At 41.0% G+C, this 12,500-nt stretch overlaps 3 protein-coding genes across 5 annotated transcripts in view; 1 reads left to right on the top strand and 2 right to left on the bottom strand.

The window, feature by feature from the left end:
- The window catches only part of LOC113037782 (proto-oncogene vav-like), a 16,340-nt gene extending 5,023 nt beyond the window's left edge, over nucleotides 1-11,317 (top strand). For both annotated transcript variants that reach the window (XM_026195209.1, XM_026195165.1), the window contains exons 7-28: nucleotides 1-13; nucleotides 545-613; nucleotides 698-801; nucleotides 1,669-1,768; nucleotides 1,871-1,966; nucleotides 2,964-3,032; nucleotides 3,377-3,463; nucleotides 4,911-4,996; nucleotides 5,155-5,290; nucleotides 5,373-5,482; nucleotides 5,552-5,653; nucleotides 5,864-5,958; nucleotides 6,050-6,072; nucleotides 6,385-6,427; nucleotides 7,227-7,363; nucleotides 7,918-7,983; nucleotides 8,602-8,633; nucleotides 8,725-8,835; nucleotides 8,913-9,000; nucleotides 9,228-9,357; nucleotides 9,429-9,580; nucleotides 11,132-11,317. The exon at nucleotides 1-13 is cut by the window's left edge. In XM_026195209.1, coding sequence (XP_026050994.1) covers nucleotides 1-13; nucleotides 545-613; nucleotides 698-801; nucleotides 1,669-1,768; nucleotides 1,871-1,966; nucleotides 2,964-3,032; nucleotides 3,377-3,463; nucleotides 4,911-4,996; nucleotides 5,155-5,290; nucleotides 5,373-5,482; nucleotides 5,552-5,653; nucleotides 5,864-5,958; nucleotides 6,050-6,072; nucleotides 6,385-6,427; nucleotides 7,227-7,363; nucleotides 7,918-7,983; nucleotides 8,602-8,633; nucleotides 8,725-8,835; nucleotides 8,913-9,000; nucleotides 9,228-9,357; nucleotides 9,429-9,580; nucleotides 11,132-11,185 — 1,903 coding nt within the window. In that variant the 3' untranslated portion in view covers nucleotides 11,186-11,317. The remainder of the gene's footprint in view (nucleotides 14-544; nucleotides 614-697; nucleotides 802-1,668; nucleotides 1,769-1,870; nucleotides 1,967-2,963; nucleotides 3,033-3,376; nucleotides 3,464-4,910; nucleotides 4,997-5,154; nucleotides 5,291-5,372; nucleotides 5,483-5,551; nucleotides 5,654-5,863; nucleotides 5,959-6,049; nucleotides 6,073-6,384; nucleotides 6,428-7,226; nucleotides 7,364-7,917; nucleotides 7,984-8,601; nucleotides 8,634-8,724; nucleotides 8,836-8,912; nucleotides 9,001-9,227; nucleotides 9,358-9,428; nucleotides 9,581-11,131) is intronic.
- Nucleotides 1-12,500, bottom strand: part of LOC113039050 (zinc finger protein 501-like) — an 847,435-nt gene that overhangs the window by 96,143 nt on the left and 738,792 nt on the right. The window lies entirely within an intron of this gene.
- Nucleotides 11,514-12,500, bottom strand: part of ubl5 (ubiquitin like 5) — a 3,994-nt gene continuing 3,007 nt past the window's right edge. Inside the window, exon 5 of the mRNA XM_026201195.1 lies at nucleotides 11,514-11,743. Within this exon, the coding sequence (XP_026056980.1) occupies nucleotides 11,700-11,743 (44 nt within the window). The 3' untranslated portion in view covers nucleotides 11,514-11,699. The remainder of the gene's footprint in view (nucleotides 11,744-12,500) is intronic.

The raw sequence follows: 12,500 nt of genomic DNA, 5'->3' as shown, positions 1-12,500 counted from the left end.
ATCAATACTTCAGGTAGACACACACAGAGACACACACACACACAGAGACACACACAACGCACACATACACACACAGACACAGACACACACGCACACACACACACACACACACAGACACACACAGAGACACACACAACGCACACACACACCTACACACACACACGCACACACACACACACAAACAGAGAGAGATAACTCAGTACTGTAATCAGATCTAACAGTAAATGTGCCGCTGGCCTCATGTTTATTTTTAGCATTGTTAGCTCTCTCTGAATGATCTCACGCTCAGGAGCTGAACCCAGAGCCTCTGATGATCTGACCATTGGGCCGCTGAGATGTGCAGGTGCTGCGGTTCACTGATCTCTCACAGTCACATCTGATGAAGAGAGGAGCGCGCCAGTCAACCTGAAACCGAAAGTGTTTCAGCAGCGGGTCTCTTCGACCGCGGCCTCACAGACACTGCTCTCAGACACACACCAACAGTGAACACATGACTCTCACACACACTCACACACGTCCTGTTGTGTTTGTTTGGTGTCCACAGCACTTTCTGAAGCCGCTCCAGCCCTTCCTGCAGCGTGTGGACATCGAGAACATCTTCATCAATATTGAAGTGAGTCTCTCTGTCACCTTCATCAGTTCATGAGTCTCTCTGGCTCTATCTGATCAGCTCACTAAACCACTTCCTCTCTCACAGGATCTGGCCAAGACCCATCGCTCTCTGTTTGTGGAGCTGCAGGAGTCCATACTGCATTCACGAGCCGAGAATCTCTATCAGATCTTCATCAGCTACAAAGAGAGGTACGTCACGTACAGAACTGAGCGCTGAGGAGTTTAGCAGGAGTAACCATAGACGAAACTCATGCAGCACTTAAAGAAAACATTCCTGAGGTTCCCAGACGAACTCATGAGGGATTGATCTGCATGAGCTTTAGACGCTGAATCTGTCAATGAGTCACTGATTCAACTGATTCATTCTACAGCACTGATTCGTTCAGGAAAGAAACAAGTGCTTGTCCAAATGATTGAGTCTCTGGATCACTTGCTTCAGTGGTTTATTTGACTTCATTGAGTTGAAATCAATGAGTGAGTCATTGAATCGTTGATTCTGTTATTAGTTCAACAACACTGATTCATTCAGGAACGAAACAGTGGGTCGCTGAATCATTTATTAAGTAGTTTGTTTAACATGCTGATTTATTTAAAAAGTGACTGATTCTGTGTCAGTCATTGAATCATTGATTCTATGGATTGTGCAACAGTATTGATTCATTTATTAATTAAAAATATGATATTTTGAGTCCTTGAATCACTGATTTAGTTATTCAATCAACAACACTAATTAATTTTGGAATTAAAGAAGTGGCTGACTATGTGAGTGATCATCTAAGTGTTCATGAATTGAATGGCTCTTTCAACAACACGGATTTGTTCAGGAATTAAATATGTGAATCAGTGAACCGTCATTTATGACACACTTGCAGAAATTTGTGTCCACATCACTCGTACCATTCTTACAAAATCAGACTGAATGTGAGCTTTCATGTAAGACATGTTTACGAATTATTTACACGCTAACTGTTTCATCACATATTTCATTACAACATATCTGAATGAAGGATGTTTTGTCTGTGTGTGTGTGTGTGTGTGTGTGTGTGTGTGTGGTAGGCTGTTGTTGTACGGACGTTACTGCAGTCAGGTGGAAGCTGCCACCAAACACCTGGACAAAATCACCAGCACACATGAAGACGTGAAGATGAGACTGGAGGTCAGAAACACACACACACACCACAGACACACCACAGACACATTTATACTGATATAAACACCACCAGCACAAACCAGTGATCTCATTACTGCTCATGTCTAGGAGTGTTCGATGAGAGCCAACAGCGGCAGGTTTTCACTGCGAGATCTGCTGATGGTTCCCATGCAGAGAGTCCTGAAGTACCATCTGCTGCTGCAGGTAACACACACACACACACACACACACTCTCTCACAGTGTTATTCTCACAAGTGATATGTCATTGCGTTAGTGAGATCTGACCCTCACTACAAACAAACTGGTACAGAACTACACAAACACACACATCTGTGGAAATAAGGACACATTCATTCCTTTGTGGTTCTTTAAGATAATTAGAAACTAATTAGATAGATTAAAACATATAAACTGTAAGTTATAGTCACAAATCAAGTGCAGATCAAGATGCTTTTAGGACTAGGAGGTACAATTGTATTTTGATTCCCATTAAAACATTTTTTTGTATGTTTTTTTAATCATAACGTCTTATTTCTTTTTTTCTTTTTTTCTTTTTTTTTTACATTCACCCATTTTTGCAGACACTTTTATCCACAGCTACTTGCATTGCATTTTAGGTTCAGATTTGATTTCAGACTAGAATAAAGTAAACATCCAAAATGCAGACATGAGTGTTTATTTTAATGCACTTTATCAGTTTATGTCTGTTGAGTTCTTAATACATTTCATTAGTGTTTTTTTCCTCACTTCTGCAACTCTTATAAACACCAGAACTTAGAGTTTTATTCCTGTCTTTATTCTGAATTCTTTTACTGAGGGGTTTGTTCATATTTCATTCACACTGATTAATACAACATTTTATCCTTAGAAACATGTTGAAAATATATGTGCTTTCTGTCTGTTTATATTTTCAGATTTTTTGAGTGATAAATCCTCTCTGTAGAAACCTTAAACACTAATATGTCAACAAAATATAACTAGAATTATGAATCTGGCTTTATCCAATCTACAGATAAATATTCTGGAAATAAATGTAAATTAGTTATTAGGCCATTCCAGAAAACGTTCAAATAATATGAAAACATTTGTCTTAATGTACTGGGATTAATCAGCTGATGAGTCTTAGATCAAACGTACCCTGTTCACCTGTTCACCCAAAACGTGTGTGTGTGTGTGTGTGTGTGTGTGTGTGTGCTTCAGGAGCTTGTGAAACATACAGTGGACCAACAAGAGAAAGAAAACTTGCGCACTGCACTGGATGCCATGAGGGTGAGTGTGTGTGTGTGTGTGTGTGTGTAGCATGTTCAAGAGTAAAACAAGGGATAGGGAGACATTTTAGCAGACTTTCAGAGGTTCATATACTGAGTGAACATGCTTCCTGCTGAATCTTCAAAACCTGAAACACACAAATGAATCAGATGCCAAATAATGAGGATGAAGATATTTGTCACAGCATTTGTGCATTGAGTCAGAACTTTGTGGGTATTTTGATCAGGATGTGCAGTGAAGTAAGAGCGCCAACTAGGGGTAAAATGAGGAGAGATGCTCATGAATGTTAAAATTAACCCGTGATTAAATGAATGGATATGCTGCTGGTGTGTGTGTGTGTGCAGGATCTGGCTCAGTGTGTGAACGAGGTGAAGCGAGACAATGAGATCATCCGTCAGATCACAACGTTTCAGCTGTGCATCGAGAACATGGTACAGAAACTCTTTTAATTTCAGCCCAATTCTGTTAGATGCTGTTTCTGATTCATTCCTGTTGGATTCTGATTAATGTGTGTTTGATGCTGATTCTAATTAATTCCTGTTGGATTCTGATTAATGTGTGTTTGATGCTGATTCTGATTAATTCCTGTTGGATTCTGATTCTGATTAATTCATGATGCTGATTCTGATTAATGTGTGTTTGATGCTGATTCTTATTAATTTGTGTTTGATTCTGATTCTGATTAATTCATGATGCTGATTCTGATTAATGTGTGTTTGATGCTGATTCTGATTAATTTGTATTTGATTCTGATTCTGATTAATTTGTGTTGGATTCTGATTCTGATTAATGTGTGTTTGATGCTGATTCTTGTTAATTTGTGTCGGATGCTGATTCTGATTAATTCCTGTTGGATTCTGATTCTGATTAATGTGTGTTTAATTCTGATTAATGTGTGTTTGATGCTGATTCTAATTAATTTGTATTTGATTCTGATTCTGATTAATTTGTGTTGGATTCTGATTAATGTGTGTTTGATGCTGATTCTGATTAATGCGTGTTTGATGCTGATCCTGATTAATTTGTGTTGGATTCTGATTCTGATTAATGTGTGTTTGATGCTGACTCTGATTAATGTGTGTTTGATGCTGACTCTGATTAATGTGTGTTTGATGCTGATTCTGATTAATATGTGTTTCATTCTGATTCTGATTAATTTGTGATTCTGATTAATGTGTGTTTGATGCTGATTCTGATCAATTTGTGTTTGATTCTGATTCTGATTAATTTGTGATTCTGATTCGGATTGATGTGTGTTTGATGCTGATTCTAATTAATTTGTGTTTGATTCTGATTCATTCGTGATGGTAATTCTGATTAATTCGGGATTTAATTTGTGTTTGATGCTGATTCTGATTAATTTGTTTTTATTCTGTTTCTGATTAATTTGTGTTTGATTCTGATTCATTTGTGATGCTAATTCTGATTCATTTGTAATGTGTGTTTGATGCTGATTCAGATTGATGTGTGTTTGATGCTGATTCTAATTAATTTATATTTGATTCTGATTAATTTGTGATGCTGATTCTGATTGTGTGTTTGATGCTGATTCTGATTAATTTGTGATGCTGTTTCTGATTAATGTGTGTTTTATTCTGATTCTGATTAATTTGTGATGCTGTTTCTGATTAATGTGTGTTTTAATCTGATTTTAATTAATTTGTTATGCTGTTTCTGATTGATATGTGTTTGATGCTGATTCTGATTAATTTGTGTTTTATTCCGATTCTGATTAATGCTGGTGCTGATTCTGATTCATTCGTGTTTGATTATGATTCTGATTAATTTGTGTTCAGTGGTGATTCGTATCCATTCATGTTTGATTCTGATTCATTCATGTTTGATGCTGATTCAGACTCTCTGTCTCCCTCTGTTTAGACTCAGTCTTTGGCGTTATACGGACGACCCAAAATAGACGGGGAATTCAAGATCTGCAATGTGGAGAAGAAATCCAAACAGGACCGGTATGAGTGTGTTATGACAACTCTAACAATAATGATAACTAAAATGATAACTATCATTGTTATAGTTGTGCTATGGACGTCACAGTTATTATAGCTTTATAGATTCTGTGATGCGTATGGTTCTTGATGTGTGTGTAAAGCACTGTGTGTGTGTGTAGGTACGGCTTCCTCTTCGATAAGGCTCTGTTAGTGTGTAAGAAGCGCAGCGGAGAGAATCTGGAGCTGAAGGAGCTGATTGAGCTTCAGCATTACCAGCTGAGAGACGAGCCTTCAGGAGAGAAGGACAGCAAGAAGGTGACACACATCTGCTCTGGTCTCACAGCACTTCATCTCCGTCATCACACACCTGTACCTGACACTTGTGTGTGTGTTACAGTGGACACACACCTTCCTGCTGATGGATCTGTATGGTCAGAGTGGATACGATCTCTTCTTTAAGACCCGAGAGCTGAAGAAGAAGTGGCTGGAGCAGTTTGAGATGGCACTGTGAGTCCATCGCTCACATGTTCCTCAAGACCAGCTGCTCCTCTGATAATATAATATCCATGTTCATAGGTCCAACATGTGTCCAGAGAACGGCACGGCTAACGGTCATGACTTCCAGATGCACTGTTTTGAGGACACCACCTCGTGTAAAGCCTGTCAGATGCTCCTCAGGTGAACTTGACTTCAGCTTCACCTTTCGTCCAAAGGAGTAAAAACAGCTTCAAATCCGTTGAGATAAATTAAATATACAACTCAAAAAGGTTTCAGTGAATGATCTTTTAAGTGACAGACTCCTGTAAGATGTGAAGGAGAGAGAATCTGCCGCTGTAGCTGGAGATATGAGGTTTATGTGCTGTGTGTGTGTGTGTGTGTGTGTGTCAGGGGGATCTTCTACCAGGGCTACCGCTGCTCGCGCTGTAAGATGGCGGCTCATAAAGAGTGTCTGGGTCGAGTTCCTGTGTGCGGACGAAGCTCTGGTGAGAAACAGACACAGAAGCTGTGAGAATGATAACGTGTGTCTGGTGTTCATTCAGTCGACTTCACATGTGCTTCTCTTTCACTCCACAGAAGTCTCAGGAACACTCAAGAAGGTATCATCCAAATTATTTCTCTGTCACTTACTTCTTGTATATTTGTTATGTTGTGTAAACTTTTATGTCATTGGTTTACACACTGTGAGAGTGATCCTAAATCTAAATATTTGACATTTAAACAGTTTAAATATGCTGGTAATTAAAATAAAAATTATAATAATAAAATATAAGAAAAAAAAAAATAAAAAAGTAATCATATTAAATGAAAAAATAAATTAATAACAAATGCAGTCAGGGTTGGTGCTGTTGATGTTTATTTGTGTTAGCTTGTGTTTGTGGGTGTTGAAGTGTGTTTTCATGTTGTTTCAGAATAAAACGATGAAGTTAACATCTCAAAAACAGACCAAACCAGGTAAACACACACACGCACACACACACATATATGCGCGCACACACACACACACGTGTAACGGAGGCCAGCGAGTAGTGCTGTGCAGGTAAACCTCACTCCCTGATCTCAAGAGACGCACTAGCGACAGACGCTAGTGGCTGTAGCCATTTAGCCTCCTTGTTAGTGCATCCACCTCCCATGCCTGAGACCCGGGTTCGAGGAGCAACGGAGAGGACCCAGGAGAGAGGGGTAACATTGGTGCCGTGACCCGGATGGGAGTGAGGTTTAGGGGGGTGAGTGTAATGGAGGCCAGCGAGTAGCAGGTAAACCTCACTCCCCGATCTCAAGAGACGCATTAGCGACAGACGCTAGTGGCTGTAGCCATTTAGCCTCCTTGTTAGTGCGTCTGCCTCCCATGCCAGTGACCTGGGTTCGAGGAGCGGCGGAGAGGACCCGGGAGAGAGAGGTAACATTGGTGCCGTGACCCGGATGGGAGTGAGGTTTAGGGGTGTGAGTGTAACGGTGCTGTGCAGGTAAATCTCACTCCCTGATCTCAAGAGACGCATTAGCGACAGACGCTAGTGGCTGTAGCCATTTAGCCTCCTTGTTAGTGCGTCCACTTCCCATGCTGGAGACCCGGGTTAAACAGACACTCATGCACACACACACACTCTCTCTCACACACACTCACACACACTCTCTCTCTCTCTCTCTCACACACACACACTCTCTCACACACTTACACACTCTCTCTCTCTTTCTCTCTCTCTCTCACACTCACACTGGTCCGTGTCCTCACACACTGGTGTGTGTTGCTCAGGTCTGCCGAAGATGGAGGTGTGTATGGATTACTGCGGTCTCCCTCCTCCGCCGGTGGGCTTCGGTCAGCCGCTGCAGCTGTGTGTGGGAGACGTGGTGGAGCTGATGCGCGCCGAGATCGACCTGCAGTGGTGGGAGGTGAGAGCTCATCACACACACACACACACACAGAGTGAAGCCTGTTAACATACTGACATATATACAGACACCATGAACACAGCACAGAGAGTGTGTTTAGTGTGTATGAAGTAATGCCCGTTTCGTGTTGGAGACCAATCTTTAAAGCACACTTATTCACATGTGGAGATCTGGTTCAGCTTTAACACTGTGACAGTCCATCAGTTCATCATCCTTCAGCACATTAACGAGGCAGCGCAGTACTGAAGAGGATCAGCTCATCAGAGCGTGTGTACTGTGATGATAGGACTGTATGAACAACAGCTCCGAGGCTCTTTCAGTTTGGATTCATGTGTGATTGAGGTTACAGATCTGTGTGTTAGTAATGGAGAAGAGAAACCTCCACGTCTGCACTTTCTCCTTCTCTTTTCCACATGTCTTCGGTTGCTTTTTATCATGTTAAATCCAGGATATGATTGATACATGATGTTGACCTCATATAAACATGAGTATACTTTGTGTAACAGTGGTCTTCTATAAAGCTGATGTGTGTGTGTGTGTGTGTGTGTGTCCAGGGCAGGAATCTGACCATCGGAGAGGTCGGCTGGTTTCCCTGCAGTAAAGTTCAGCCGTTTGTGCCGGTGAGATGATCAGAACACACTGATCAATAACATCTACATCCTATAACTCATAATGAATCATTATATCTGATACTGTTCATTTAGTTACTTTATCTTTTTTATCTTGCATTTTTTTATTTCAGATATTTTTACTTCCTGCATTTTATTCCAGTTTTTTTTTATTTCTCACTATTTTTATTATTTCTATCATTTTGTTTTGTCTGCATTTCCTCCAAATTGTATTAAAAAAATATATATATATATATTTATTCACTATATAATGTTTTATCTTGAAGTTTTTATTTTCTTCTATTTTTAATGTTTATTTTTTTCCAACAGTTTTTATATCCTATCATTTTTTATATTTATGTATTTCTGACAATATTTCCTAGTTTACTGTATAATCATAATACTGTAGAGTTACAGTAGGGTCCACTTTTTCATTTCAAATTGAATATAAGAGTTTGAGGGAAAATGCACAAGCACAAGAGCTAAATCCCAAATGATTACGTTTCCAGGTTTAGATTTGAATTTGATGTAACAATTTTTACATTTTGGTGTACAGTAATAATAAAGTTATAATATATTGTTTAGTATCTACTGTTAGTTTTTAGTAAATGTGTTGTCTGCTCTGTGTAGGTGCCTCCTTCAGATTTAACAGGACTGCCCTGGTAACACACACACACACACACACACACACACACACACACACACACACTGAAGCATGCGTGTACAGGCAGTAACACACTCGTGTGGTGTCAGGTTCGCTGGTAACATGGACCGGACCGGTGCTAAAACTCTGCTGACGTCTCGCTCCGATGGGACGTTTCTGGTGCGGCAGAAAGATGCTGGAGAGTTCGCCATCAGCCTCAAGTACGGTGAACACACTCACACACAGTGACTGACAGCTGTCAATCAAACAGCAGCAGTGACACGCCTCTCTGTCTCAGGTTCAACATGGACACCAGACACATAAAGGTCACGTACTCAGAGGGACTCTACAGGATCAACGAGAAGAAAGCCTTCAAGGGACTGTTTGTGAGTGATTCAACACACACACACACACGCACGCTCACGCGCACGCACACACACATGTAGTTATTCATATTGTTATCATTGCAGGTAATGTTAGTTATAGTTGTCCTCACAGTTCTTGTTACAGTTATCATTACTGCTCTGCATGAGCTGCTTGTGTATTTGTGTGAAAGAAGGCATCAGGATCATGTGTGTGTGTGCGTGTGTGTGTGTGTGTGTGTGTGTGGCAGGAGCTGGTGCAGTACTATCAGGAGAACTCGCTGAGAGAGTGTTTTAAGGACGTGGACTCCAGACTGCAGACGCCGTACAAGCAGCCGGGGGAGAGCGCCGCGCCGCAGCACAGAAACACACAGCACGCAGGTACAGCACACTCCTGAACACACACAACACCTCACACACACACACCCTTAACCCTGTGTGTGTGTGTGCAGGTGTGGGCGAGCGCTACCACGGCACGGCTAAAGTGCGCTATGATTTCTCTGCTCGTGACCGCACCGAGCTCTCTCTGCGAGAGGGAGACACCGTCAAGATCATCTCCAAGAAAGCTCAGAACGGCTGGTGGAAGGGAGAGGTGTACGGCAGGGTACGACACACACACACACACACACACACACACACACACACACACACTTCTCCACCATCTGCTCTCCCTCATGTGCTCTGAGATCTGTGCCATTAAACAGTGCACCACAAATTAACATTTATTCTTTTACAGGGTGCAATTGCCCTCTAGAACTGATTTTTTTTAAAATGCATTAAAAATAAAATTAAAATAAAACATACACTCATTTACATCCTTCTCTTCACTCTCTGAGGCAGAAGTCTCCAAACTCGTCCTTTCTAATCACCCTACTACTTGCCCGCTTGATCCAATTCCATCTCATCTCCTTCAAGCCATTTCTCCTGAAGTTGTACCTGCACTCACTCACATCATCAACACTTCCCTCCACACTGGTGTTTTTCCCTCATCATTTAGACAGGCACGTATAACTCCACTTCTTAAGAAACCCAACCTCAACCCATCTCTTTTAGAGAACTACAGACCAGTTTCCCTTCTTCCTTTTATTGCAAAAACACTTGAAAGAGCTGTGTTCAAACAAGTCTCTACATTTCTCACACACAACAATCTCCTTGACAGCAACCAATCTGGCTTCAGAAGTGGACATTCAACTGAGACGGCCTTGTTCTCAGTTGTTGAAGCTCTAAGACTGGCAAGAGCAGAATACAAATCTTCAGTACTTATCCTGCTTGATCTGTCCGCTGCTTTTGACACGGTTAACCCCCAGATCCTCCTATCAACGCTACTGGCAAATGGCATCTCAGGAACCACACTTCAATGGTTTGAGTCTTACCTATCAGATAGGTCCTTCAAAGTATCTTGGAGAGGTGAGGTGTCCAAGTCTCAACATCTAACTACTGGGGTGCCTCAGGGCTCAGTTCTTGGACCACTTCTCTTCTCTGTCTACATGGCATCATTAGGTTCTGTCATTCAGAAACATGGCTTTTCATACCACTGCTATGCTGATGACACTCAACTCTACCTCTCATTCCATCCTGATGATCCGACGGTAGCTATTCGCATCTCAGCTTGTCTAACAGGCATTTCTTCCTGGATGATGGACCATCACCTTCAACTCAACCTTGCCAAGACAGAACTGCTTGTGATTCCAGCAAACCCATCGTTCCATCACAATTTCACCATCAAGTTAGACACATCAACCATAACTCCTTCAAAAACAGCTAGAAGCCTTGGAGTCATGATTGATGATCAGCTGACCTTCGCAGAACACATTACTAAAACTGTCCGATCCTTTATTCAACATCAAGAAGATCAGACCCTCTCTTTTCCTTTCTAATCTTTTTGTATTTTGTATCTTTTTATTTTATTATACATGTGTATGTGTATATATATGTGTAAGCCACTTTGGATAAAAGCGTCTGCTAAATGATTCATGTAAATGTAAAAATCACTATCATACGCTCGTGTGGTGAATTTCTTGTGATGGTTTACTAGAGGTTGATTTTATTGATATGTGACAGCCTCCTGAATAAGAGTCTTGTGGAGGATGCTGAGTGAATGATGAGTGGATGTTTCTCTCTGATCCAGTAATAACATTGTGCTGTTCTCCTGCAGGTGGGCCTTTTCCCTTCTAACTACGTAGAGGAGGAGCATTCAGATTACTGCTGAGCATCAGACTCCGAGCGAAACACTCAGTCGCTCACAGCATGTGTCTCTCAGCTGAGCGTCAGTCACTGGCTCGGACACACACACAGAGAGAGAGAGAGAGAGAGAGAGAGAGAGAGAGAGAGAGTTCTTCACTAGACGAGTGGATGATTCAGCGTTTCATACAGACTCCAGCTCAGACTGGTTTAATCCAGGAGTAACTCAGATTAGGTTTGACGGGTTCAGAGCAGCTCATTAGGGTTTCAGTGGGTGTATCAGGGTGTTCTTCCTTCAGATTCTAATTAAAGTGGTTTTAAAAGCATTGTGCTGTTCAACAAACACAGAGACTTGATCGTACATAAATGTAAACTTTATTTCCAGATTATATCAAAACAATTCGACTGAACAAATATTCTGATGCCTCGAGACATGATGAAACGGTCTTGCTCCACAAACTGTGTGTGTTGGTGATGTAATGTGTGTGTTTGTGTAGTAATGTGTTGCTGTGTAAGTGTGTGTGTGTGTGTGTGTGTGTGTTCTACTGGTAATAGAGCTCGAGGTTCATGCCATCGTGGATTTCATCTGATGCCTGGAGTCAAGGATCTGGACGATTATTATTATTATTATTATTATTAATGCACAAATCTCCAACAGCAGCCTTAAAGGACAGATTGAATGTGTCGCACAGACTTATGGGACAGTTTTACTCAACACAAAGCACTAACTAACCCATGATAGAACACTTTGCAGTAAGGTTTCATTTGTTAAGTGCTTCAGTTAGGTAAATACTTCTTGCGTTAGCGTTTATTAATCTCAGGTAACGTGAACTCTGAACATTCACTCTATAAACACATGGTGGTGAGATTTCATTCATGTAAGTTTTCCCAGTCTGTCTAAAATACCCTTCTCATGTGGATCTCATGGAAGAACAATCCTAGTTATTGTTTTACATGCATAAACCAAATAAAATTATACAAATATGAGCTTCACGTTTGTGCTTTAAAATGGACATCAATGAGGCATCAGTGTAAATGTCCAAACAGCTGATAAACACATCCCAATAATCCACAGCACTCCAGTCCTTCAGTGAACATCTGGAGAAGACAAACGATGATGAGTCTATAATCCATAATAACACTTCCTCCAGTCAAAAAGTGTTCTGGTCTGAATCAGGAGAGAAATCTGCACAGATCGAGCAGTGTTTAAACAGATACGTGTCTGGATTTTGATGTGAAAGACAACAGATGATGATGACTTCACTGGAGGAAGTGTTATTATAAATTATAGACTATGTATTTGAGTTAAAAACATCATGTTTTGTCTTCTCCAGATGTTCACT

This window comes from Carassius auratus, chromosome 1 (assembly GCF_003368295.1).
Source record: "Carassius auratus strain Wakin chromosome 1, ASM336829v1, whole genome shotgun sequence".
In the NCBI taxonomy this organism is placed as follows: Eukaryota; Metazoa; Chordata; class Actinopteri; order Cypriniformes; family Cyprinidae; genus Carassius; species Carassius auratus.
The sequence above is the reverse complement of the archived record's forward strand: the minus strand, read 5'-3'. Positions and strand labels throughout refer to the sequence as shown.